General features: G+C 54.9%; 1 protein-coding gene across 5 annotated transcripts; it reads left to right on the forward strand.

The window, feature by feature from the left end:
- Positions 1 to 8,685: 8,685 nt before the first annotated feature.
- Positions 8,686 to 24,376, forward strand: CALU (calumenin). 5 transcript variants are annotated; one of them, XM_082499810.1, is made up of 7 exons: positions 8,686 to 8,732; positions 12,665 to 12,901; positions 17,145 to 17,338; positions 21,230 to 21,396; positions 21,714 to 21,774; positions 22,408 to 22,607; positions 22,738 to 22,864. In XM_082499810.1, the coding sequence occupies exons 2-7, from the start codon at positions 12,681 to 12,683 to the stop codon at positions 22,840 to 22,842; spliced, it is 948 nt and encodes a 315-aa protein (XP_082355936.1). In that variant the 5' UTR covers positions 8,686 to 8,732; positions 12,665 to 12,680; the 3' UTR covers positions 22,843 to 22,864. The 5 variants fall into 5 exon arrangements, with proteins under 5 accessions (XP_082355936.1, XP_082355938.1, XP_082355937.1 ...); XM_082499812.1 differs by lacking the exon at positions 8,686 to 8,732 and adding an exon at positions 24,229 to 24,376 and having other exon boundaries at positions 12,307 to 12,901; positions 22,738 to 22,821; XM_082499811.1 differs by lacking the exon at positions 8,686 to 8,732 and adding an exon at positions 12,307 to 12,572.
- Positions 24,377 to 24,887: the final 511 nt, after the last annotated feature.

A 24,887-nucleotide genomic window follows, 5' to 3' on the forward strand; every position in this document is an offset into this window, starting at 1 on the left:
AGATCCGGGAGACACAGAGAGTCGGGAAAACTCAACACCCAGGAGTGAGGAGAGGCAGCTTGCGTCACGCTCCGGCGGCGCCAGCGCAGCATCCCGCCGCGGCTGGGGACCCTCTCTCCCTCCCTCCCTCCCGCCGTCCGTCCGCCCGCCGCCCCGGCTCCCCCGGTGCCGGGTGTCACCTTCTCCCCCGCAGCCCCCTGCCCCGCTGCCGGGCGGGCGGGATTTGCAGATTCCAACTGCGGCCGGCGTTATCGGCCGGCTGGAGTTTGTCTTGCCAATTTCGACACGATCGCGTCCCGGTCAGAGAGGCCGAGGTGCAGAAAGTCACTGATTTTTTGAGAGTTTTGGGACCTAAAGGGGTGAACGGGAGCTGCGGGGTCACGCACGTCTCCTCAGGGCCGCTCCGAGAGCAAAAAAATCTCTCTTTTCTCCCTTAAAAACAAAACCCAATCCCAACTATGTGCATTTAACACAACCCGGTCCGCGCCTTCCCTCCACCGGGCGCCGGCAGGGGCGCTGCCCCGTGGCAGCCTGTGCCCGTGACGGGGTCTCGCGGCAGTTGTCCCATCCTCGGTCGCCTTCCACGTGCCCTCGCCGGCAGTGCCGGGTGACGGCGCCGTGCTCAGACAAGGACATTTCTCCCCGTCCGCGTTGGCTGGCGGTGACAACGCTCGTGGCGGGGAGGGCGGGGGGGTGTTACGTTCACCGTGCTGGCAGCTCCCCCGCATTGCTGCTCCCTTAGATCACCGGCCCGAATGCCTTCCCTCCGGCTCATCCCGCCGCTCCACGAAGATGGCTGAGCGCACGGCACGGGAGGGCGGAGGAGCGGCTGAGATGCTTCTCCTGGCTGGCAACCTCGTTTTAATTATTTTGTTTTGTTTTGTTTTGTTTTTTTAGCTAGCCCTACGGACTTCGAAGAGGCGCCGCGGCTGCCGGATAGGAGGGCACAGCTCTGCCCGCTGCTTTGCGCCGCGATCCGCCGTGGTTGGTGGTTGGTGGTGGGTTTTCGCCGACGGCCGCGCCGGAGCGGGGCCGGGAAAGCAGCCAGCTGGGACGTGGAGGAATGCCAGGACGCTGAGCGCAGGGCCTCCTTCCATCGCTTCCCTAAAATAGACGGCCGCGGGGCGGGAGGATTAGCTGGGGGCATTCCTCTGACCCCGGGAACGCGTTGCTCATCGCTTATATTAAATCCTCCGCGCAACCCCGGGGGGTTCGCTCTCCACGAGTCCCTTCGCTCCGGGTGTGGGGATTTCTGCTCCTCCCTCCGCCCCCGGCACTTCGGTACGCCGTGGGGATTTGCAGACGCCGAGTCGGTTTTGGTTCGTTCCGCTGCTCGGATTTGGCAAGGGGCGGGGGGGATTGCACTTGCTTTTTTTTTTTTTTTTTCCCCCCCTTTTCGACGCCTCCCGGCACCGCTCGCGGAGGGCGAAGGGTATTTATAGCCACCCCGGCGAGGTGAAGAGCCGCTGGCTAACGGTTCGCGAACGCTCCGTGCCAGTGTGGTGACGGGGCTGGTCGGCGCGTGGTCATACCCACGTGGTGTCACAGCAGGGTGGGCCCTGCCGCTGGGGAGAGCGGCTGTAGGAAAGGGGCTGTGTGGGAACCCACCAGGTTGAACCCAGCGTTTGGGTCCCAAAGAGGTCACAGAAGCGTTGAAATAAATCGGGAATGAGCTGCCGGAGTAAGTTTGGAAAGGTTCGGTGGTTTGGTTTCTTGACATCATCTTCCCGTGGTCAGGGGTAAACTGAGGCAGGGTGTGAGTCAGTCCTTCCCATCCCTGTGTTACACCAGAGCGTCCTCCTGATGGTCACAGAATGGTCAGGGTTGGAAGGGACCTCTGGAGATCATCTAGTCCAAAGCAGGGTCACCCAGAGCAGGTTGGACAGGACACGTCCAGGTGGGTTTGGAATGGCTCCAGAGGGGGAGACTCCCCCCCTCTCTGGGCAGCTGTGCCAGTGCTCTGCCGCCCCCACAGGAGAGAAGTCCCTCCTCAGGCTGAGATGGAACTGCCCATGGTCACCTTTGTGCCCGTTCCCTCTTGTCCTGTCACTGGGCACCACTGAACAAAGACCGTTCCCACCCCCCGGCACCCGCCCTTTGGGGATTGATAAGCGTTGATAAGATCCCCCTCAGTCTTCTCTTCTCCAGACTGAACAGCCCCACGTCCCTCAGCCCTTCCTCAGCAGAGAGATGCTCCAGTCCCCTCATCATCTCCGTAGCCCTTTGCTAGACCCTCTCCAGCAGTTCCCTCTCCTTCTTGACCCGGGGAGCCCCGAACTGGACACAGTGCTCCAGATGTGGCCTCACCAGGGCAGAGTAGAGGGGGAGGATGACCTCCCTCTCCCTGCTGGCCACACTCCTCTTGATGCCCCCCAGGATGCCATTGGCCTTCTTGGCCACCAGGGCACATTGCTGGCTCGTGGTCATCCTGTTGGCCCCCAGGACTCCCAGGTCCCTTTCCACAGAGCTGCTCTCCAGCAGGTCAGCCCCCGACCTGTACTGGTGCGTGGGGTTATTCCTCCCCAGATGCAGTACCCTACACTTGCCCTTGGTGAACTTCATGAGGTTCCTCTCCGCCCAACTCTCCAGCCTGGCCAGGTCACGCTGAATGGTGGCACAGCCTTCTGGTGTGTCAGCCACTCCTCCCAGTTTTGTGTCATCAGCAAACTCGCTGATGGTACGCTGTCCCCTCATCCAGGTCGTTGATGAGTATGTTGAAAAAGACCGGACCCAGTACTGACCCCTGGGGAGCACCACAAGCTACAGGCCTCCAACTAGGTGCTCTGTGCTGCTGACCACAACCCTCTGAGCTCTGCCATCCAGCCAGTTCTCCATCCATCTCACTGTCCACTCATCTACCCCACACTTCCGAAGGTTACCGACGAGGATGTTATGGGAGACAGCATGAAAAGCCTTGCTGAAGTCAAGGTAGACAACATCCACCGCTCTCCGCTCATCCACCCAGCCACGCGTGCCATCACAGAAGGCCATCAGATTGGTCAAGCATGATTTCTCCTTGGTGAATCATGACTCTCCCCTTGGTCAGGTCAGGGCTGGTCATCTTGCCCGTAGAAAATGGAGTCTTGGTCTTGCTGCTTGTCCTGGGGCTCCTCTGACCTCCCACATCATTTCTCGTGCTGGAGATGTTGCACCTCCCTCTTCCCTTTGTTCCCGCACGCAGCTCCATGTCCTTCACCCTTCGGCAGCCCAACCTCAAAGGGCTTCCCATATTCCACCCGTGGGACCTGTTGTTCTGCTGAGGGACCTCAATCCACCTCACAGGCCTCCTTCAGAGGACCACTAAGGTCGCTCCTGGGAGAGGTCTGTCTGACCTGGTTCTCCATCCCAGGTTCTCCATACCTCCGGTCTGAATCACCCCGTTGTTGGACCTGGTACATCCACAACCTCTTCCATGGCCTGGACATGCAAAGGAAAGCTGCTGCCTCGCTCCCAGCAGAAGGCTGTTAAAAAAACTCCCAGATTTTCTTTTTCACACTGATCAAGCCCAGGTTTGCTGTGCCTCAACAACCTCTCTGGGCAACCTGTCCCAGTGCCGCACCACCCTCACAGGGAAAAGCTTCTTCCGAATGTTCAATCTGAACCTGCCCTCTTCCAGTTTGAAGCCATTCCCCCTCGTCCTATCGCTACGTGGCCCAGTAAAAAGTCCTCCCCAGCTCTCCTGTAGGTCCCCTTTAGGCACTGGAAGGCCGCAATAAGGTCTCCCCGGAGCCTTCTCTTCTCCAGGCTGAACAGCCCCAACTCTTTCAGCGTCTCCTCATAGGAGAGGTGCTCCAGCCCTCGGATCATCCTCGTGGCTCTCCTCTGGACATACTCCAGCAGGTCCATGCCCTTCTTATGTTGGGGACTCCGGAGTGGTCGCGGTCCTCCTTTGGGCTTTCTGCAGGTGGCCCAGCACAGGAGCTAGGATTAGGGTTCATGCGCTTACACTTTGGGTTTGGGGGTGTTTTTCTGGTGGTGTTACTGGTTTGGGGAGACGATGCCTCTCAGAGGGACGTGTAACGGCATGGAGAGTGGCTTTGTATCCTACCGCCCTACAACCAAGGTGGCAGCCCGGGGCAAAGGTGGAGTTAGGAATTCCCCTCGGATAATTTCAATCCTTCATTTAATGCTCCCCGTTGTCCTATCTGCAGCTCATGTGGCAGCAGGCCACCTCTCGCAGGTGTAGCCAGGAGAGACCTATGTGATTGTCTGCGTTACACCAGCCGTGGACTTCCCCAGATATTTTAGGTTTGAACAACAGTGCATTTTCTAGGAAAACCATCCAATTCTGTGTCAAAACCACAGAGTCCTGGCCAGTGAGATTCCTTCCACCTGATTTTGCCTCCCTGAATGAGGCAGATGGCTTAAGGACAGTCCTCCAGTCTTCCAACACTCCAGCTCCTTCAGGGCGTTGGTGGTTCTCCAGCTCCTTCATGGCGTTGGTTGCTCTCCAGCTCCTTCATGGTGTTGGTTGCTCTCCAGCTCCTTCATGGCACCAGTTGCTCTCCAGCTCCTTCATGGCACCAGTTGCTCTCCAGCTCCTTCATGGTGTTGGTGACTCTTCAGCTCCTCCATGGCGCCAGTCGCTCTCCAGCTCCTTCCTGGCATTGGTGGTTCTCCAGGTCGCCACAGCTCTTCTTCCAGGAGTGTTTCTCAAGGGACTCACAAAGGTTTCAAGCTAAAACCAGCACCTAAACAGTGTCTGTGACTTGGCAGCGGCTGCAGCGGTGGGCGGGATGATCGATACGCCAACAGACTAATAAAATTCCCTCTTTCTTGTCCAAATACCAAGGTCATCTTCCCCTGAACTCCTCTGCTGTCCGGGGCATGTGATAAAGAGGCAAACAAGGCTACAGCTGAAAAGCCAGTTAATAAGTAACGCGTTCTCCTAATTCTCTGCCTAATTTTGGTAGATTTTGAAGGCATAATTAATAAGCATTCAGCACTTTCAAAAGCCAGGACACTTCATTTACTGCTGTACACAACGGGGACAGTGCAAAGACCTATTTTATAGACAATTTGTAGTTGTACCCTTTCTTAGTTAAGGTTATGGGCAAGACAAGACCTGTGCAGGAAATAGATCTCTTTTGTTAGCACCGTCCCAGCGGACAAAGCATCTACAGTTTTGGCAAAACCAAACCAGTGGGATGGAGGGATTGGGAAACCTTGAACCAGGAAACTACAGATCAGGAGAGGGTTTTACCTCGTGCAAAATGTTGGGGAGCGAGCAGAGTATCCAGCCGCAGCGTGCGGACATTTTTAAGAGACTCTGACAAACTGGGAGAACTAAAAAAAAGAAACCATGAAAATGGTGTGAGAGTTGGAGAAAAGGTCTTTTATGAGGTACTTAGGGCTCAGGGTTTCTTCAGCTCATCAAAAAGAAGAAGAGAGGATTTAGTTTCTGCAGATGACCACTTCTGCAAAAAAAAAAAAAAAAAAAAAAAAGCAAGGTAATCAAACGATCTGGAAAGCAGCGGAGCGTATCAGAATGAGAAGTCGCAATAAGAAATGACGGCCGCAGCGTGAAAAGCTGGACGGATCAAATGGGAATCGAGACGCGGTAAGGACGACCCGACCGCTGGACCAGGCTGCTGAGGAAGAGGTGGATCACCCGCCTCCACCATGAGGAAGGCTGACCGACTTCTGCTCTCGGAGATTTTAAGGCTTGCAGGCCTGATGCACTCTGTCAGAGGCCATAAGTGTGGAGATTTTTCAACCAAGTAAAACTTTCCAGGCAGAAAGCAAAGGAACCTTCTCCTGGTGAGTCGCTGATAACTCAGGAAGAAGAGCCTCAAAATACTACTGAGTTCTCCTTATTGTGGTCTTTGCTGGATCGACACGGTTCTAAACGTAGTCAGAAATCGGGGCCAGAAGCTGAACTGAGTCACTGGTCCGACTCTTGTTCGGCTTGAGCAAGAGTTTCTATTCCTCCTGGGTGCAAAGAAAAGCTTGAAAACACAAACATTAAAGTTTCAAAACCACGAAGCCACCCCAGCCCCCAAGTCACCTTTTATTAAAAATAAAAAAAATACATCTCCCGATTTTAAAGTCTGCTCACAATCTGCTGATGTGGGACCAGCTATATCATACACACTCTTGCGCCAGAGTGGATCCGCTTTTGAAATAGGGATGTAGCCTTACACGTGATAATTTTCTTGAGATCTTCTGACATCAGCACCTTCTGACAGAGCTCAAAAAAAAAAAAAAAAAAGGAAGATGAAGCGTTAGGTTTTTCAAGGAACTTTCGCGCAAGTTTTTTCAGTTCATGACTTAATAGTTGGGACGAGTTTTAAAATGTCAGCTGGCTGAAGCAGCTTTTAAAATTGTTTACCGTGACACAGAGGGTGGGAATTATCTCAGCGAACTGTAAATATCTGGTGTGAACATCTGCCACGGATGGCGCAGCTCAGCTCCCTTCAGAGACCGGAGAGAAACGCACTCTTAGGGTACAATTCATCTGACCTAATTTAGGCATTTACTTTAGGATGAGATGAATCATGCCCTGGAAGTGCCTGTTTCTTTCCAGTGACTATAAGGGGAGTCTAGACAGCCAGCACAGATGTGGACGTGCACATCTCATCGGATGAATCGCATCCAACGCGATTAAGGCTTGACCTCAGCCACGCTGCTATTTGGCTGTAATATATCAGCAGCCTGATGCGTCACGGCACGCTGAGGCAGTATGAAATTAAATAGCAACGTGATGCTGCCTCGGGGTGATCTAGTAAAACGGGATTTTGGTCGTACAAGACATTCCCTCCCGATGGGATCACATCTCGCTCTGAAGCAGTGATTTTAAATGTAAGTAATTAAGATGCCACGCAGCGTTTTAAGCCCAATTTGAAATATATTTATAAAACTTGCTGTCAACTTACCGGCATAGGATCCCTGCGCTCCGCCGAGTTATTTTGGGATCGATGCGGTCATGACGTCCTCGCTCAGGGCATGCCTGGCAGCACGGCAGGGACCCTCACCACAAGAAAGACATTGCGGTGCTGGAGCGTGTCCAGAGAAGGGCACCGGAGCTGCTGAGGGGTCTGGAGCACACGTCTGATGAGGAGCGGCTGAGGGCCCTGGGGGTGTTCCTCCTGGAGAAGAGGAGGCTGAGGGGAGACCTTCTCGCTCCCTACAGCTCCCTGACAGGAGGGGGCAGCGAGGGGGGGTCGGTCTCTTGTCCCAAGGAACAGGTGATGGGACAAGGGGAAACGGCCTCAACTTGTGCCAGGGGATGTTTAGGATGGATATTAGGAAAAATTCCTTCATGGAAAGGGTTGTCAAGCATTGGAACAGGCTGCAGAGGGAAGGAGTGGGGTTACCATCCCTGGAGGGATTTAAAGGACGGGTAGATGTGGTGCTGAGGGACACGGAGCTGCTGGAGCGGGGCCAGAGGGGGCCCCGGAGCTGCTGGGAGGGCGGGAGCCCCTCTGCTGGGAGGACAGGCTGGGAGAGGTGGGGGGGTCAGCCTGGAGAGGAGAAGGCTCCGGGGAGACCTCAGAGCCCCTTCCAGTGCCTAAAGGGGCTCCAGGAGAGCTGGGGGGGGACTCTGGGTCAGGGAGGGGAGCCGTGGGATGAGGGGGAACGGTTTTAAGCTGAAAGAGGGGAGATTTAGATGAGATATTGGGAAGAAATTCTCTCCTGTGGGGGCGGTGAGCCCCTGGCGCAGGGTGCCCCGAGGAGCTGTGGCTGCCCCATCCCTGGGGGTGTTCAAGGCCAGGTTGGACGGGGCTGGGAGCGACCTGGGCTGGGGGGGGGTGGCCCTGCCCGGGGCAGAGGGTTGGAACTGGATGATCTTTAAATGTCCCCTCCAACCCAAACCATTCCATGATTTTATGTTTTAGTGGTTGACTCGGCATTGTTAAGTTTACAGTTGGACTCAATGACCTTAAAGGTCTTTTCCAACCTAGACAATTCTGATTTAGACACATGAGAACCAAGCCCATCAGTTCTCCCCACTCACCTGCAGCATGTCTACCGATCCCTGCCTAAACAATTCCCCGACTCTATGGTGCGATCCACACACATCCTGTGACAGAACCACTTCTCGGCGGGACCCTGCACAGGAGGCAGGTGCCACCCTGAGGGGAAGGCTCTCCTTGAGGGCATTTCACGAGGAGAAGCCGCTCCGAGACTACACCATCCCCACTGCTGAAGGAGGGGCAGGCCCCGCCGGGCCCCACCAGGCCGGCCCTGACTGCCGGGAGAGCTGAGGAAGGACAGGGCGGCCCCGCTCGGCACTCCCTCAAAACGGCACTGTGCCTCGCCCCCCCCCCCCCAAAAATGGCGCCTCACCCCCCCCCCCCCCACCGCCGCCCTTTTTCCCGCCCTTTTCCACCCGCCGCCCGCGCATGCGCGGTGAGGAGCGGGCCGGCGGAATGAGCTCCCGGGTGGGCGTGCTCGCCGGCCGGCGCGCGCGTGAGGACGTGGCGCTTTCCAGCCAATCGGCGCCCGCGTCCCCAGCGGGGCGGGGAAGGGGGAGGCGGGGCTACAGCGGGCGGAGGGGGCGGGGGAGAAGGGGCGGGGAGGCGGGCGGAGCGCAGGGCGGAGGCGGGCGAATGAGCGGACGGGCGGCGCAATAGACCAATCAGCGCGCCGATCGTGGCGGCGGGGGAGGCGGAGCGGCGCTCTGATTGGTCGGCGGGGAGGGAGCGCGGGGGGCCGTGCAGCGTGGCGCCTACTTCCGGTCGGCGGAGCGGCTGAGGAGAAGCGGGCGGCGGCGGTGGCTCCCGGTAACGGTGAGGAGACGGGATGGGCCCGGTCGGGTGGGAGGTGGCCCTGTGCCCGTGGGAGGCCCTCGGTGGGGCGGCAGCAGTTGGCCCCGTTCCTGCAGCCCGTTCAGGGGGAGCGGGAACGTGGCAGCGGCCGGGCCGGGCCTCGGGAGCCCCGGGCCTGGTCGCCATGGGAACGCGGTGGGGGGGGGGAGCTGACCTTTGAGGAGACCCCCGGGGCGAGGGGGTCTCCCTCCACCTCCTTTCCCCCCTTATTTAACGGTTAATGAACCCCCCCGCTCATATATGGGTGGACGCATGTTTTGGGGTATAAATCGCCGCTTTCTCACCCGTTGTTTGTTTTAACTCCCGGTACATGAGCGATAAGTTCTCAATCACTGCCGTTAATTACAGGTGACCGCCTGCTCTTCCACCTGCGGGTAAGGACCAGGTTTGCCGAGGCCGCTGGGATTGGGATTAATCCCTTTAAAAGCCAAACCAGAGGCTAAGTTCCAAATTTGAGGGAATTATGCTGTCTGTAGGCTTTCTTCTCTGGGATTATCCGCTCTCCCAGGTGGGAAATGCCCTTCCAAACTTCCAAAGGGGTTTGTAGCTGTTGGGCCACTCTGCATGTTGCCACAAACCCAAGCCCGGTGCAGAATCCCCAGTTCCTCCATCATTATCGCTGTAAAACCAACAGGAGTTCCTCTGCCAGCCGGGGTTCCGGCAGACCCCCTTTTGTGGGAATACTTCCCCACTCCCCACCGCTAATTGCCGCTTCTGACTTCCCTGTGGTTCACCGCCGAGACCCTTTTATTTTGGAGAACAGAGAACTTGCTGGCGTCCCTTCCCGGAGCGGTTTGTGGTTTGCTTAACTAGCTTGGGGTGGGGGGGAGAAGAGGGACACGCGTAATCGAGCTCGAAGCCTTATTTTTCCCCAAACTGTGAGCTCCAAGGGAAATAAGGGGGTCAATCCCATTGGTAGAGCAGCCGTTGGTCAGCAGAAGCTGTTACTGATGCGAATTATTTATGAATAATGGTTGGTTTATGGCGTTTTATTTTTTGTCCCACCGGGCGCTAAAGCAGCATCTCTACCCGCAGAGGTAAGGCTCATCGCCTCCCTGGCAGCCGGCGCAATGCCAAGATACGTATTTGAGGTCAGATTGTCCCTTTTAATCACCTCCAAAAGGCTCACGGCCGCTTCATGTGGACATTGTAGATAAAATCGCGGTATTTACACTGATTCTGGGTCACCCTGTGCTTTTAGTCCAGCCCGCTCCCAGGATTTGTGGGAGGTTGGTCTGTTTTGGGCAGGTCCTCGGCGCTGGGACGCGCTCAAAGCGAGCGAGAGTCTGGTACTTCCGGTAAATATATACGTAGAGCTTCTCTTAAATACCGCCCGGGGTGTCGTCCGGCCTCCCTGAGGTCACGGCCGCGCTGGATTGCATCAGAGGTGACCGGGGGTTGGGGATTTTTCACCCAGATGGAGAGGAGATGGGGAAGGGATTAAACCACCCAGCCCAGGGAGGTTCCGGCTCCCCTTCATGTTGTAAAAGCCCTGAGGGAGTATTTCTGCCTTTAAAACTAATAAATTAAAATGCGATGATACACTGGAGAATGGTTACGAGGCGGAACGCCACCTCTGTGGTGCCTAGAAGGATGGACGCTGCTCTCCCGTCATCCTGTCCCGCTCGGCCGGCCCTCCGCAGCCGGGTGGGAAGTTTTACCGCTTGCCACGATGTCCGATTTATTCTAAAAGTCGGATATTTCGGTCGGGTGTGTTGACCCATCTGGGGTTAAACCACCACGCGGTGTTATCTTGGTTCCTTCCCCGAGATGTGGCGAGTGAGGTTTGCGGGGTCCTGTCTCCAGGGCGGGTTTGTAGAGATCAAAACCCAGATCCTCCGAATATCTGACCTGACGGGGTGGCGCTGGTTTATACTCTAGTTTGTGCTGCAGAAATCGCCTGTGAGTTGAAGCAAGCTGCTGTTTTTCCAGATTTTCCACCCTTTCCGATGCTCTAGCCCACGCGCCTCTTTTCCCTCAGCTGGACTATACCCAAACTTCCCTTTTATTTGCACTAATTAACGGCCTAAAGCCCGAGGCGTTGTTAAGCGTTTGCTGTGTAAGAGATCAGGATTCACAGCCTGGTTCCCTCATCCCTTCCCGCTGCCGAGCGCTCGCTCATCCTTCGAAGTACGCGCCTCGGTGGATGCGGTCGTGGCGCTGGAACTCCTCCTTTCCTCTCATTTCCCAGCGGAGCGGTGCTTGCCAGCTTTCTCGGCAGGAAAAAAAAAAAAAAACCAAACCCAAACCTGGCAATGCTCTCGCCTCCCTGGGGTTTGGCTTCTCTCCTTTGCTGCTCGGCCCGCTCCCGAGATGGGCAGGACAGCTCGAACCTGCTGGTTTTGCTGGCGCAGTGCTCCGGCTTTCGCTCCGGATATCTCCGGAGCCGCAGAGATCCTTAGTGAACCCAGTGCCAGGCGGGGTTTCTGCGAGTTTACGTTGCCGGTTTCAAGGATGGAGTTCTTTGACAGCGGGTTTGGCTATTTATACCACGCGTGTGACCTGTTTCCATCCCTTTTCGCGTCCCCTGGGCGTGCGCGTGGCTCAAAGCCAACACGGTTACGGTGACGTTGGAGATCAAACAACCCCCTCCGTCTGTCCGAGAGCCTTTATTTTTGTGGGGCCCGTTCTCGCCGCTGAAGGGATTCGTACGGCACGAACTCCGCACGGATAAATCCTTCAGGCATTACGGGGGGAGGGGTGGGGGGTGTTAATGGATTCCTTGCCCTGCTGCCTGTGTCATTTTAGGCAAATATTAGCGAAATGGTTGAGTTTTAAATATAAAGAATCCCTTGACCTCGCCAACTCCCGAGTAACACTTCAGGCAGGGAAACTTAAAACAAGGAGGAAATGTTTTGGGATTTTGTTTTTTGGGTTTGTTTTCCCCCTCCTGCTACTCCTTTCTAACCCCTGCGAGTCATTTTAGCTCCGTGGATTCTTTTAATCCTGGTTTCTACAGGGGAAACCATAATTTTATAAACGTTTTCAGGCAGGACTGTGCCTGAAAGGAGCTCTGCCTGCGTGAAGGGAGTAAGGCAACTCGGTCCCACTGCTGGAGAGGTGGCGAAGAATATGTGCGTTTGCTACTCGATTTTTTTGAATTCAGATTAAAGAGATAAGGATGGGGAATACTTCCGGGAGCCTTCTCCGATTGCCAAGGGCGGCTCGCACGTTTTTATCCGGTGTTTTTCTGCCCAGAGGCGTGCTGTGACCATCCCTCACGCCGCAGTGTTGCCGTGCGAGTGACAGACAGACGATCCGGGCGATAAATGGCCACATCCTGAGTATCTCTGTCATCGTCTGTGTCTGTCACCCTCCCCCGGAACCTGGAATTGGGTTCCAGATGGGTGTAGCGAGCCCGCCGTGGCTCGAATTAATGGTGAAATACGTGTGGGGGAGGCTTCCATCCACATCGGAGGTCCTGGAGGAGTGTCTGGAGCCGTCGGGTGGACGAGCTACCTTCGCTGGGAAGGAGGGTTTTTTGGGGTGGGAGTTGGGCAGGAGGACGTGAGAACAGAGGGCAGCCGGCGCGGCTTGGCAGGGCTTGCGGAACGGGTGATCCGCCGCGCGCGTTTGCCACGCATCCTTCGCATTCCTCGCCCTCCTCGCTCGCCTTCCAACAAACGCAGTTGTTGCGCTCTCTCTCTCTCTGCCGTACAGGGGGGCTCGGCCGGGAGCAGGGAGCTGCTCCGGGAGGGTGGGAATAAGGGATTCCACAAGCGCCGTAGAGATTGGCGATCGGTTTGCCCAGCTAACCTGTATTAATTCATCATCTCTCCCCATTTTGGTGTCAAAGTTCTGGTTCGTGACCCCGGATCCAGTGTTGTGCTGCACCGGCGTCTCCCCCTCGCAGTGCCGGCTCCTAAATTTCCCCTTCTCTCTCTGTCCCGTAGGTGCGTCTGACCCACCATGACCATCCCTCAGCTCCTCCTCTGCCTGTCTCTCTCCATGCTCTGCATCTCGAGCAAACCCACCGAGAAGAAGGACCGGGTTCACCACGACCCGCAGCTCAGCGACAAGGTCCACGACGATGCGCAGAACTTTGACTACGACCATGACGCTTTCCTCGGGGCGGATGAGGCCAAAACCTTCGATCAGCTCACGCCGGAGGAGAGCAAGGAGAGACTCGGGTAAGGAAAAGAGCCGAAATAAAAAACGAATTGAGAGAGAACGACTCCGCAGTGGGTTGTGCCATAAGTGTCGCCCCCCCCCCCCCCCCCAGCGTTCGTGTATGTTCTTTTGCACCTCAGGTGGCAGAGGTAATCTCAACGAGAGCCTTTTAAATGTCATTTTTAAGGCAGCAGTAGCTGAAATTTAGTGACCGACACAAACAGTGGTGACAAAGTTATGCAGCACGTGTGCAGTTCTCGCCGGAGATGTTGCTCTCCGCCTGCAAGGTCACCTTGAGTCATTCAAGCACGCTTTGCTTCTGAGCACCAAATATACTCCCCTAAAACTACAAAGTATAAAGAAAAAGAAGCATCTTTCGCTTCGCTGTACCCGTACCCAAACCAGCAGCTTGCAGGTCTCCAGTTACCGCTGGAGTCCGGAGGCCCCGGGGGATTACTTGTATTTTCCTGCCACGTTATTCTTCCCGGTTGAGAAGCAGCTGGTGGCTGCGCGGAGCCCCAAGTTAGCCAAAACAGAGCATCTCTTGAAAATTTAACTTCTGCTTCCTCGCTCTGCCTCCCCTGCCACCTGTGGACGTCAGAACACGGGGTGGGGGTTTAGCGGGGGCCGGTCCACGTTGGCCCTGGCAATTTCGGCTCCTCGGCGCTTTACAGCGTGTGCCTTTGTCTGCGCTGCAGCAGCTGCCAGCGCCAGTTGTTCACGTTGGGCTTAAAAAGGCTTAAACCTTCGGAGGTTCAGCCCTGCCCAGACATTTTCGGAGCCCCGGCACCTCCCTGGTGAGCTTGGCCTTGCCGGCGGGACGCTCCTCGACGTGGCGAGCCGAAGGACTGACTCGTGACGGTCCGAATTGCCCCTTAATTCTTCAGCTTTGCCCCTTTTTCTGGTTTTTGAAGGCAGCGGGCTGGTGGTGGTGCAGGGCTTCGCTCGCCGGCGTAGCCCTCCGCGCGAGAGCCGAACGTCTCAACCTCACGCTACGGCTGGGGGAGCCGTGCTCGCTGTGGGCCACCGTGAAAATTGGGAAAGCTTTTTTTTGGGAATGGGGCTTTCTAATGAGAAAGGAAAGTTTAACCAGTTCAGGGGAAACGCCGCCGGAGCGAGGTAAACCGCACAGATGCAGCTGGATTTGCAGGACAGGGCGATTCCAGGCTTCCCCACGTGCCGTAGCGTCCGTACGGACCATCCAGGTCTCTCCACCAGCATTTTTGCTCTCGATAAAGGCAAAGCCACGTCTGCCCTAAAGGAAGGAGTCTTTGCTGGCGGGTGGCCGGAGAGTTGTCTTTTTTTTTTCTTTTTTCTTTTTTCTTTTTCTTCCCCTGGGAATTCTTTAAACTGAAAAAAAAAAAGCCTCTTTGGAGCACTGGATCCAGTGCAGCGAGGCCCTGGTCAGTCCACAAGCTGCCAAATAAGACGAGCCGGGTGGCTTTGTTGCACAGGGGGAAATAATTGGGAGAGAATCACTACGTTTTTCCCCCTAAAGCAGGAGCGATTGCGAAGGGGAACGTGCAGCTCCGGCTGCGGAGAGCAGAAACGCTCCGGCGATCCTCCTCCCTGGGCTGTTTTCCTGACCCCGTAGGTTTTGTCACGGCTCTGCGCTTTAATTTCATTGTTCTGCTGAGTTATCTACTGGAAAAAGCTGGCAGTGGAAGCGGGGCTGGGGTCAGAGTTTCCACTCGGATGTTTTAACGAGGCCCTTTCCAACCGCTCTCGCCCTTGACATAAACCAGCTTTTTTTTTTTTCTCTAATCGGAGGCAAATTCATCACCCTTTCCCCAGCCTGAATGGCTTTGATAAACTTGTTATGAATGCACGATTATGTAAATGATTTTTTATTTTTATTTTTTTTTTAAAAAGCTGTTGGAAGGAGCCGCTTTTCTGGGAGAGAGCTCTGGCTCCGTGTTTCCTGCCTCTCTTTCCAACCACTTCTCACCACCCCATTCCTTGGGGCGACCGGGATTTCGGAATCGACGTCCCGTCCCCCTCTACCTTGTTTTTCTTTAATGGCTGCTGAGTTAGGGCAACGTTCCGCCGGTTTTCCTGGCGATAGCGCTGAGCAGACAGGATTCCCTCCCTTCCCTGGGAGGTGGGAATGGGAAAAGCGAAGCAGCTGCCAGCCGTCACGGAACATCTGGTGCCCCTGACTCCCCTCACCCCTCCAAAACTGCTTGTTTTTTATTTTTTTGGTGTTTTTTTTTTTTTAAAAAAAAAAAAAAACAACGGTTTTGGTGCCTTCTGCCCTGGGAAACCAGCCTGCCGGCCTCTGGTTCTGGCGCTGAGCCGCTGAACGCGGAGGTTTTGGAGCTGCCCGAGTGTCCCCGGCGGCGCTGGGCTCCAGGTGGGGACAGCGTTTGCCTTGCCCTTAACGCAATTAAACGGGGGAAGCTGGGCTCTAATTAAACCTCCCAACTTCTGCTGCCCCACCTAGAAACCTTTCCTGGAAAATTCTTCATTCCGGTGGCTTTTCTTTTTTTCTTTTTTTTTTTTTTTTTTTTTTATTTCTTTTTCTCCCCGATACATCCATGTGACGGCACTTCACGGCTCCGCTGGTGGCCGCTTCCTCCTCGCCCTTGGCTGGACGCGTGAAAAGAGGTTTTGTGTGAGATCAAACACCCAAATCTTGTCGCTTGGCTTTGTCACCTCCTCGTTTTGCTGACTGCTGCCAGCTTTGATGTCACAGAAACCTTTTTAACCATTTAAGCTTTTATTTATTTTATTTTTGACAGGCTTTAACCCGCACGGTGCCTTGCCACGCGGGAGCGTTGGGTGCCCTCGCTGCGGCATCGCCGCCCCCGCTCTCGAACGGCAACGCAATCCTTACTTTTACGAGTCGAATTGTTTCCCCTGAAATAGCGACTCTTAAAATGTGGCCCTAAAATGACTCAAACCTCCGTCATGTGGCGCGCGGCCGCGAGCTGCCCTCTGCCGCAGGTAAAATACGGCGTCCAGCCCGGAGGCTCTTCTAGAAATAAAGCAAATATTTTTACTGGTTTTCTCCCAGCTTTTCGTTTTTTAGGAACGTCCTTTGTGCCAAAGAAGAAATGGCGGTTTTTGCTTTTTTTTTTTCTCAAAGCGATGCCGGAACAACACAACCTGGGCGGCTCCGCTCTCCCTTTGGGCTGGGTTTGCGCTGGATGTTTTGTTTTACATCGGTATTCCTGAGAATTAACGGTCTTGTGGCGATTTAAAGCCCTGCCGTTTAAAATTCCGCAAATCACTGCCTCTGCGTTAAGGATGAACTTAACAGAACCGGTCCCAGATTGAACCTTCCTGTTAAAAGAAGGGGAAAAAAACAAAACAAAAACAAAAACCAAACCCCAAATGAAAAAAAACCCGAACCCAACAAACGATCCCTGTTGAGCAAGCGAAACGTTTTGGGCTGTTTTCTCTGGTTTTAATCGCCGGGCGCTGCCGGGGAGGGGGGGAAAGCACAAAACCCGACGGTTCCCCACGCGGCCGTCGTGCGAACCCCCGTGCGTCCTCCGCACGCTCAAACACGAGGGTGAACCGGCCCCGCTCGGCCTCCTGCCGCCTTCCCCTCCCCGGGGGCTCGCCTGCCTCTGCCCGTGGCCCTCGGCATTCCTCCCGCCGGCTTTTCTTCACAGCTGCTGCTAAAAATAAAAAAGCAAGCACGCGGCCTCGCGCCCTGCTATATAAACCAGGCATCTCCCCTTTCTCCCTCGCTAAAGGGCTGAGCGTCGGCCCCCGGGGAAGGAGAGAGATGGGGGGTTGGGGGGGATCCGACGGCAGATCGCTGTCCTGCCGAGGGGTTTTCCCTGCCCTGGGCGTGCGAACGCGCCGAGGTTCCGTCTTTATAGCCCTTCAGCGGGGCCGGGCTTCCTATTTATTTTTTATTTTTATTTTTTTTTAACGTACGCGCTCCCCTTCCCTGCGTGCCGTCAAGGTGGGAAGACGGCGCCAGTGGGTGTTTCCCAAAGTCGAAGGAGAAAATGCTTCCCCTTCCCCCCAACACGTGCGATTCCCGAGGAATGCCAAACCCAAGAACGAGCGAACCGGTGTTTGGGCGGCAAAAAAAAAACATACGTTGGTTTTTGAGGCCGAGCTGTCCGCCTGGCCAAATTGCCGGGTTTTGGTAAAAAGAAAAAAAAAAAACCAAACCAAAAAACTCACCTTGATTCACTCACTCTGGTGCCCGGCGTAACCCACCGCCGGTCCCGCTGTTCTGCCCGGTAGAACTAGAACCTGGTTTTCCTTAACTTTTGCTGGATTTTTCTGCATTTCCTACAGAAAGATTGTAAGTAAAATAGATGAAGACAAAGACGGGTTTGTAACTGTGGAAGAGCTGAAAGACTGGATTAAGTTTGCACAAAAGCGCTGGATTTACGAGGATGTAGAGCGGCAGTGGAAAGGGCACGACCTCAATGAGGACGGCCTCATTTCTTGGGAGGAATATAAAAATGCCACCTACGGCTACATCTTAGGTAGGTCTCTACTCTCGGGATACGAACTTTGCGGAGCCGGCGCTTGAAACCTGCTGTTTTGTTTTTGTAGAGTGATTGTAGATAAGATAGACACGGATAAGGATGGGTTTGTGACGGAGGGGGAGCTGAAAGCCTGGATTAAGAAGGCCCAGAAGAAATACGTGTATGACAGTGTCGAACGCCAGTGGCAGGAGTTTGACATGAATCAAGATGGATTTATCTCCTGGGATGAGTACAGGAACGTGACGTATGGCACTTACCTCGGTAAGGGGCAAGGTGTCCCGTCTGGTGGTGGTCTCGAATCAATAAAGCAGAAGTACCATGGAACAGAGCGGGAGCTCTCGGCTCATCCCCCAAAGCCTCCGAATTGAAATGTCAAAAAAAAAAAAAAAATCTCCTCCGAATTTCCCTTCTGCTGGCGTTAACCAAGGGCAGTCTAAGGGCAAACCAAAACAAAACCAAAGATGTGGAATTAAAAAAAAAACAAAACCCCGAAACGCACCAACCCCGAAGGTGAAGTTTGCCGTCAACGCGCGGCTTTGTAACTCTGCTTTATTGATGCGCTTAATTGCGACGAATCAGCTGGGAACTCGAATCGCGAGCGCTGATGTGATGAAAGGCGCAGGGGCGGATGCGGGTTTTGGGGGTTTTTTTGGCCTTCTGACTTTTGAAGCTCGAGCCACTGTTGGCGCTCGGTACCTGCGGAACGGCGCCGCGCTCGCCCGTGGCTGTAGAAACCACGTTTTTCTGGGGGTCTGCGCCCTTCCTAAATCCGCAAAGATCCTTTTAATCCTTTTCCCGAGTCCCGCTTTGGGTTCTCCGCTTGTCCCGCCCGGAGTTTTAGACCCCCGAACGTGTAGATTTTGGCACGGGAGGCGGGTGGGCAGCGAGGACGTAACCCACCCGGGGGAGCCAGGTCAGAAGAAGCTCTTCTGGGTTAAGACGCTAGAAAAACAAAAAACAAAAAAAAAAAAAATACCCGTTCCTCTGCCAGTTGGTCCCGCCTCCTGGAACGCTGACATATATGGGGTGATGAGCTACGGCTCGAAAGCATGAAATAAAGTTTAATTTACTAAATATTTCCAAAGATAGTCAAATGCTCCGCGCAACCTATGGAGGTTGTTGCCTCTCGGTTCGCTGCCTCATCCCTCTTCCCTCGGGCTGTTTCGGGGCTTCTTTGAGAAGCCGGAGGGAGATGGAAGCTGGCTTTGCCGGTGGCTGGGGAAATCGGGCCTTCCCCAAAACCTCGTCAGGTCTTAATGAGCTTCCCTTTGCCGTTAATAACCTAATTACCGAGATCCACAGGCAGCCCCTCCAAATCCAGCCTTCGAGGGGGAGAAGAGGCTTTTATTACGCTTTTTGGAGGCAGTGCCATTTAGGACCTGCGGGTTTAAAAAAAAAAAAAACAAACCCACACCTTAATGAGAAAAAAAAAAAAACAACCCCAAAACTTAACGAAAAGATCATTTCTGAAGCTTAACTTGTACGAGAGGGGAGCGCCTGGCCCCCGTGACGCACGGTACCCCCTAAAGATCTCACCGACCTGAGCCGGGGGACCCGGCGCTGGCGGCCGAACCCCTTCGGCGCATCCTGATTAAAACCCTATTCTCGCCCCGCTCCCACCTCCTTTTATCCTTACGGAACGCCGGGAAGATCCCAACCACCCCCTTCTCGCCGCCGGGCTCTACCCGGCAGAGCCGTGTCGGCCTTAACGCTTTGGCTCCGCGTCCTTTTTATCAGCGGGAATTGCTTTCCCCCCACCCCCAAGATCCTTTTTGCTGAAATAATCTCATCCCTGACACCGAGCTCTCCCCTCCCTTCTCCGGCTGGAACGTTGTTGGAGGAAAAAAAAAGAAAAAAAAAAAACCCAAAACCCTCTGGAAATGCCCCGGGAGAGCTTGACGCGCGGCCAAGAGGCCGGCCGATCCCTTAATCGAGTTAAGAACATCCCTCTCCCGGCGCGTGGGAGCGGAGGCGCCGCCCTCTCTTGCTGCTCTACTCAGTATTTCAGAAACGTTTGCTTTTTGTCAGCAAAAAGAAATGTTGGGTTTGTCCATTTGTGGGTTGTTTTTTGGTTTTTTTTTTGTTTTTTTAAAAACAAAACAACCAAACTTGAGCGCTGTATTAGTCACCGGGTTGCGCCCAGTGGTGTGATAAAGCAGCTCGGTGTGCAGCGGCTGTTTCCGCGGGTCGAAATCCTCCTTTCCGTAGGGAAAGCGAGAGTATTTTGCGATGAAGAGCTTCACCTTAAAGCAAAACTCCCTTTAAAACCTTAAAAATAAGAAAATGATAGTAATAACAGCACAGGTTTTCTTTGTTCTTTGGTCCCGCCGCCCTCACTTGTCACCGCGGGCGGGTGGTGAAACCAGAAACGCTCGTAGAGGTTATCAAATTGAGCGTGCGGCTCCCGAGCGATTCCCCGGGCTCTCTCCCTTCCATCCGCCCCGGAAAACGTTCCACTCGGGGCCTAAAACGTGAAATGGTTTTGGGTGGCTTTACCCCTTGTTAACCAACCGGCTCGTTGGGCGCTCTGCTGATTAAAACTCGAATGGCCGAACCGCCTCTATTAAAAGAAATTGCTTTTAACTTCGGCTCCCCCTGACTTGTCCCCATCCCCATCCGGAGGCTTTTGTTTGCTTCCCCCGGGGCGAAAGAAGAAGAAACTTTACGGTTTAATTGTGCTCTGGAGGTGACTTAAAATAAACCCTCCTCACCATCTTCCATTTAACGAGGAGGACTGGTCTGTAGCTGCTTAATCCCCCCTGCCTTTTGTCCTGCATGTAAACAGAGAAGGGAGGGAGCCTTTTTTTAGCCGGGGTCTGGCTCTCGCTTAATTTAACCCCCGTGAGGATTCGGCTCCGTCCTCCTCTTCCTCCTCCTCCTCTTCTCCTCCTCCGTCGAGAGTTTTCTATAGGCTCTCAGACAAAGCCGACTTCGCTATCCCGAAGCTTATCTCTAGCTGTTGGCGTAGCTATATCTAGTGGCCATATGTGCCCAGATATTCCCGCTCCGGCGGGCGCTGGGGGATGTTTCGTTGGCTTTGAAGCCGCCCCGGCAGCGGGGAGCAATATCCCCTTACACATTCTCCTCCTAAAATAGCTCAGGCTGAGCCACCGGGGCTGTGCCGGCCAACAAAAAAAAAAACAAATCCCAAAACCAACAAACCACCCCGATCCGTGTCTTCTGGGGGCATCTTCACCGGGAATGCTGGGATCCCACAGATGCTGGCAGCTCCTCCTCCTCTTCCTCCTGGCAGAGGAGGTGCAGGAGGGACGTGATGGCCGCCAATGTCTAAAATTCGGGCTGGCGTGGCAAAGCGTCGGGAGGCTGAGTGTGGCTTGAGGAGATTGAGGCTGGGTAGTTGAGGTTGATGTTGGGTTGAGGAGGCTGAGGTTGGGTTGAGGAGGCTGAGGTTGGGTTGCGATTGAGGTTGAGATTGAGGATGGGTTGAGATTGAGGTTGGGTTGAGGAGATCAAGGTTGGGTTGAGTTTGAGGTTTGATTGAGGAGATTGAGGTTAGGTTGAGGTTGGGCTGAGGTTGGTTTGAGGTTGGGTTGAGGGGGTTGAGGTTGGGTTGAGTTTGAGGTTTGATTGAGGAGATTGAGGTTAGGTTGAGGATGTTGAGGTTGGGTTGAGGTTGAGGTTTGGTTGAGGAGGTTGATGTTGGGTTGAGGAGGTTGAGGTTGGGTTGAGGTTGAGGTTGGGTTGAGGAGGATGACATTGGGTTGAGATTGAGGTTGGGTTGGGTTGCTGTTGGGTGGTTGAAGTTGACGTTGAGTTGTTGAGGTCACTGTTGGGTTGAGGTTGACGTTGGGTTGGTGATGATCATGGGGTATCTCCCCCTTACCTGAGCTGACATGGGGCGGCTGCCTCTTCTCTTCTCGTGCCCAGATGACCCAGACCCTGATGATGGATTTAATTACAAACAAATGATGGTGCGAGATGAACGACGCTTCAAGATGGCTGACAAGGACGGAGACTTGACCGCCACCAAGGAAGAGTTCACCGCCTTTCTGCACCCCGAAGAGTACGACTATATGAAGGACATCGTGGTGCAGGTGGGTCTGCTGCGGCCGGTGGCCGGGCCCCAAACGTGGTCTTCGTGGCAGAGAAACGGGTGGAGAAGGTTGGAAATCCGGGTGGACGGGAGAGACCCTCCGGAGCCTCTCCGCCGTCGGCACCAGGAATGGTCCGGCGGTGGGATGCCCTGGAGCAGATCGGGTGGATCAGGGGATGGCTGTGGGTGGAGGGTGGAGCTCAAAACAGGGTGGATTTTTTAACGTGGAGGTGACACCCGTGTCCTGCCGGGGCCGGGAAGGGGTGTCCCCGCCGGGAGAGGTTGCTCCCATCCCGCCTAACCGCCTTCTCCTTGCAGGAAACCATGGAGGACATCGACAAGAACGGGGACGGTTTCATTGACCTGGAAGAGTACATAGGTGAGCCCTCGGCCTCCGGGCTCTGCCGCCGCCTCCCCTCCGCGTCCCCACTCCGGCGGGAGCAGCTGCCGGCGTCTCCTTTCCCATCCCTCCCCCACCTCCTCTCCTGGAATTCCCTTATCTCTCTCTTCGCTTCCTAACTTTAGACCTGCCCCGTCTCCGCTCCCGAATCCCGGGGTTTAAATCCCAAAGCGGTGACAGGGATTCAGGGGGGGGGATGAGCAGCTTCCAAACCTCCCCCCGAGAAAAGGGGAACATCTGCTCCACGATCCGGGATTTGTCCCCTCTTGGGGACGCGGAGCAGCTGCTCTTTTTAACGACCCTTATCCCAAACGGAACGTTTTGGGGGTGGCGAGAAGATTCCAAAACACGTCAAGAGGAAGGCCGCCTGCTTCTCCAAACTTGTTTTTTTGAGGGGGTGAATTTAGGGAAATAAAGCCTCAAAGATGGGAAATTGGGAGATGGGGGTCACCACAGAATCGTGGAATGCCGGGTGGGAAGGGACGGCCAGGATTGCGTGGTCCAACCACGGGAAGTTGTGGTCGTTGACGGCTTCGGAAGTTGATCCTGAGCTCCATGGGGAGAACCGGTGGTCCTTCTTCATCCCGTCGGCTCTGCCGTCCTCTTTCCCAGGTGACATGTACAGCCACGACGGTGACGCCGACGAACCCGAATGGGTCAAAACGGAACGGGAACAATTTGTGGAATTCCGAGACAAAAACCGCGACGGCAAAATGGACAAAGAAGAAACCAAAGATTGGATCCTCCCGTCGGATTACGACCACGCCGAGGCCGAAGCGCGACACCTCGTCTACGAGTCCGACCAGAACAAGGTTTGAGGGGCTTCGAGGAGGCGCCGGGAGGGAGGAGCGGAAGCGCGAAGCCGCGATGGAATAATGAGATGATTATTTTTTTTTTTGGGGGGGGGTGGGGGTGGGGGTGAATTTTTGTGCTTTCCCACAGGACGGGAAACTGAGCCGGAAGGAGATCGTGGAGAAGTACGACCTCTTTGTGGGCAGCCAGGCCACCGATTTCGGGGAGGCTTTGGTACGGCACGACGAATTCTGAACGTCCCCCCCTCCCCCCCCCCTCCCTCCCTCCCCCCCCCCCCCATCTCGCCCCGAAGCCAACCCCCGGCTTCCATAATTTATTTTTTACAATTTCTGGGATTATCGGGAGAAACCGTTTTCGGTGGGGTTTTTTTTGGGGTGGTGGTTTTTTTTTTTATACTTTTTTTTTTTTTGTGTGTGTCCTCTACTTGAGACTGTTATTTCAGGCGCTGAGGTGAACCGCCACACACACACACACACACACACACACACACACACACACACACACACACACAAAAAATAATCCCTTTTCCCGTCCTTTTTTATTATTCTGGAAACCCACCTCTCGCCCCGACGCTGCGTTGGGGAGGGGGTTTTGGGGGGGGGTTGTTGTTTTTTTTTTTTTTTTGTGTTTTTTGGTTTTGTTTTGTTTTTTGGTTTTTTTTTAGTTATTTTATGATTTTACCGAATTCTGTTTATTTTTATACCGGTTTTGATTCCCCGCCGAACCCGGAAACGCGAAGGGACGAGGGAGCGACGCCGTTCCCCCTCTCCCTCCCCTCCCTTCTAACCCCCTCCGGTTTTAATTTCGGATAATTCGGTGGCGCTCCGGATGCGGCGATGCTCTTTTCCGATCAAAATTTTTTTTTTTTTTTTTTTTTTTTAAAAAAAAGCAAAAACAGCCCTAACCCCCCCCCCCCAAAAAAAAGCCGGAGAACAACGGGGCCAAAAAAGGAAAATACAAACCGTCGCGCTCGTTCTCATCCGGGTTTTACGCCTCCTCCTCCCCTCCAGCCCGATTAACCCAATTAACCCACCTGTTAATTGGACCCCCCCCCTGAAACCTTACGGCGTCCCGACCCCCTCCCTATAAAACGCCGCTTCTGCCTCGCTCCAAAGTGCCTTGAATCCACCCCAAAAAAACCACGGAGGAGGGAGGAGGCCGCCCCTCCGTACCGCCGCTCCTCCTCCGTTAATCGTTAATATTAATTTTGGGGGGCCTTTTTTTTTTTTTTTTTCTTTTCATTTTTAACCACTTTCCCCGCTCCCCCCCCCCCCCCCCCCAGGGCCCTCTGGGTGCCCTTCGCCGAAACGTCGGTGCCGCCAAAACAAAACCCCAAATATGGTGGTTTTACCCCCATAAACCGCTCCCCCCCCCCCCCCCAGGGTTGGAAGGGCGGATTGTACCTTCTATTTTACTCCGCGTATTTTTCTCCCAAATCCCCCCCTTTTTTTTGGGGGTTTTTTTTTTTTTGTTTTGTTTTTTTTTCGGCTGCAATTCCACCGCGGGGAATTCCTCGTCGCATCCGGAACCGCATCCGGCACCGCCATCGCCGCTGCCCACCGCCAACCGTCCCCGCGCCCAAACCGCCTCTCCCGAGACGGACTTCGCACTTCCCGGCAGTGAGCGAGCGGCTCCGCGTCGTTAACGACTTTAGACACTAATTTTCTCTCCCTCCCCCCCCCCCCCCCCTTCTCCCTCTTCGGGCTGGTTCGCTGTGTCCGGCCCCACACGGCCGTTGTTTTGGGGGTCAATAAACCTGTTTACAGTCACCCCATAACCCGCTTCGGGGTTTTCCTGCCCCCTTTTCCCTCTTTTACCCCCCAAAAAATATCATCTGCCCCCACCCCGGTACCCCCTGTGCCCTCCGTTGGGGGGGGATGTGTGGGGCGGGGGGTCCTGTGGGGTGATGGGTCCGGGATGAGGGTGGTCCTCTTGTCCACAGTGCTCCTGGGTGGGGGCTCAGGGCCTCTTCAGCCCCATGGATGGGGGGATCAGCCCCATAGGTGGGATCCAGCACCACCGCAGCCCCATGGATGGGGTCTCAGAACCACCCCAGCCCCATGGATGGAGGGCTCAGCCCCATAGGTGGGATCCAGCACCACCGCAGCCCCATGGATGGGGTCTCAGAACCACCCCAGCCCCATGGATGGAGGGCTCAGCCCCATAGGTGGGATCCAGCACCACTCCAGCCCCATGGGTGGGGGGATCAGCCCCATAGGTGGGATCCAGCACCACTCCAGCCCCATGGATGGGGTCTCAGAACCACCCCAGCCCCATGG

The sequence above is a fragment of the Vanellus vanellus genome, assembly GCF_965231255.1.
Source record: "Vanellus vanellus genome assembly, contig: HAP1_SCAFFOLD_834, whole genome shotgun sequence".
Taxonomy (NCBI): domain Eukaryota; kingdom Metazoa; phylum Chordata; class Aves; order Charadriiformes; family Charadriidae; genus Vanellus; species Vanellus vanellus.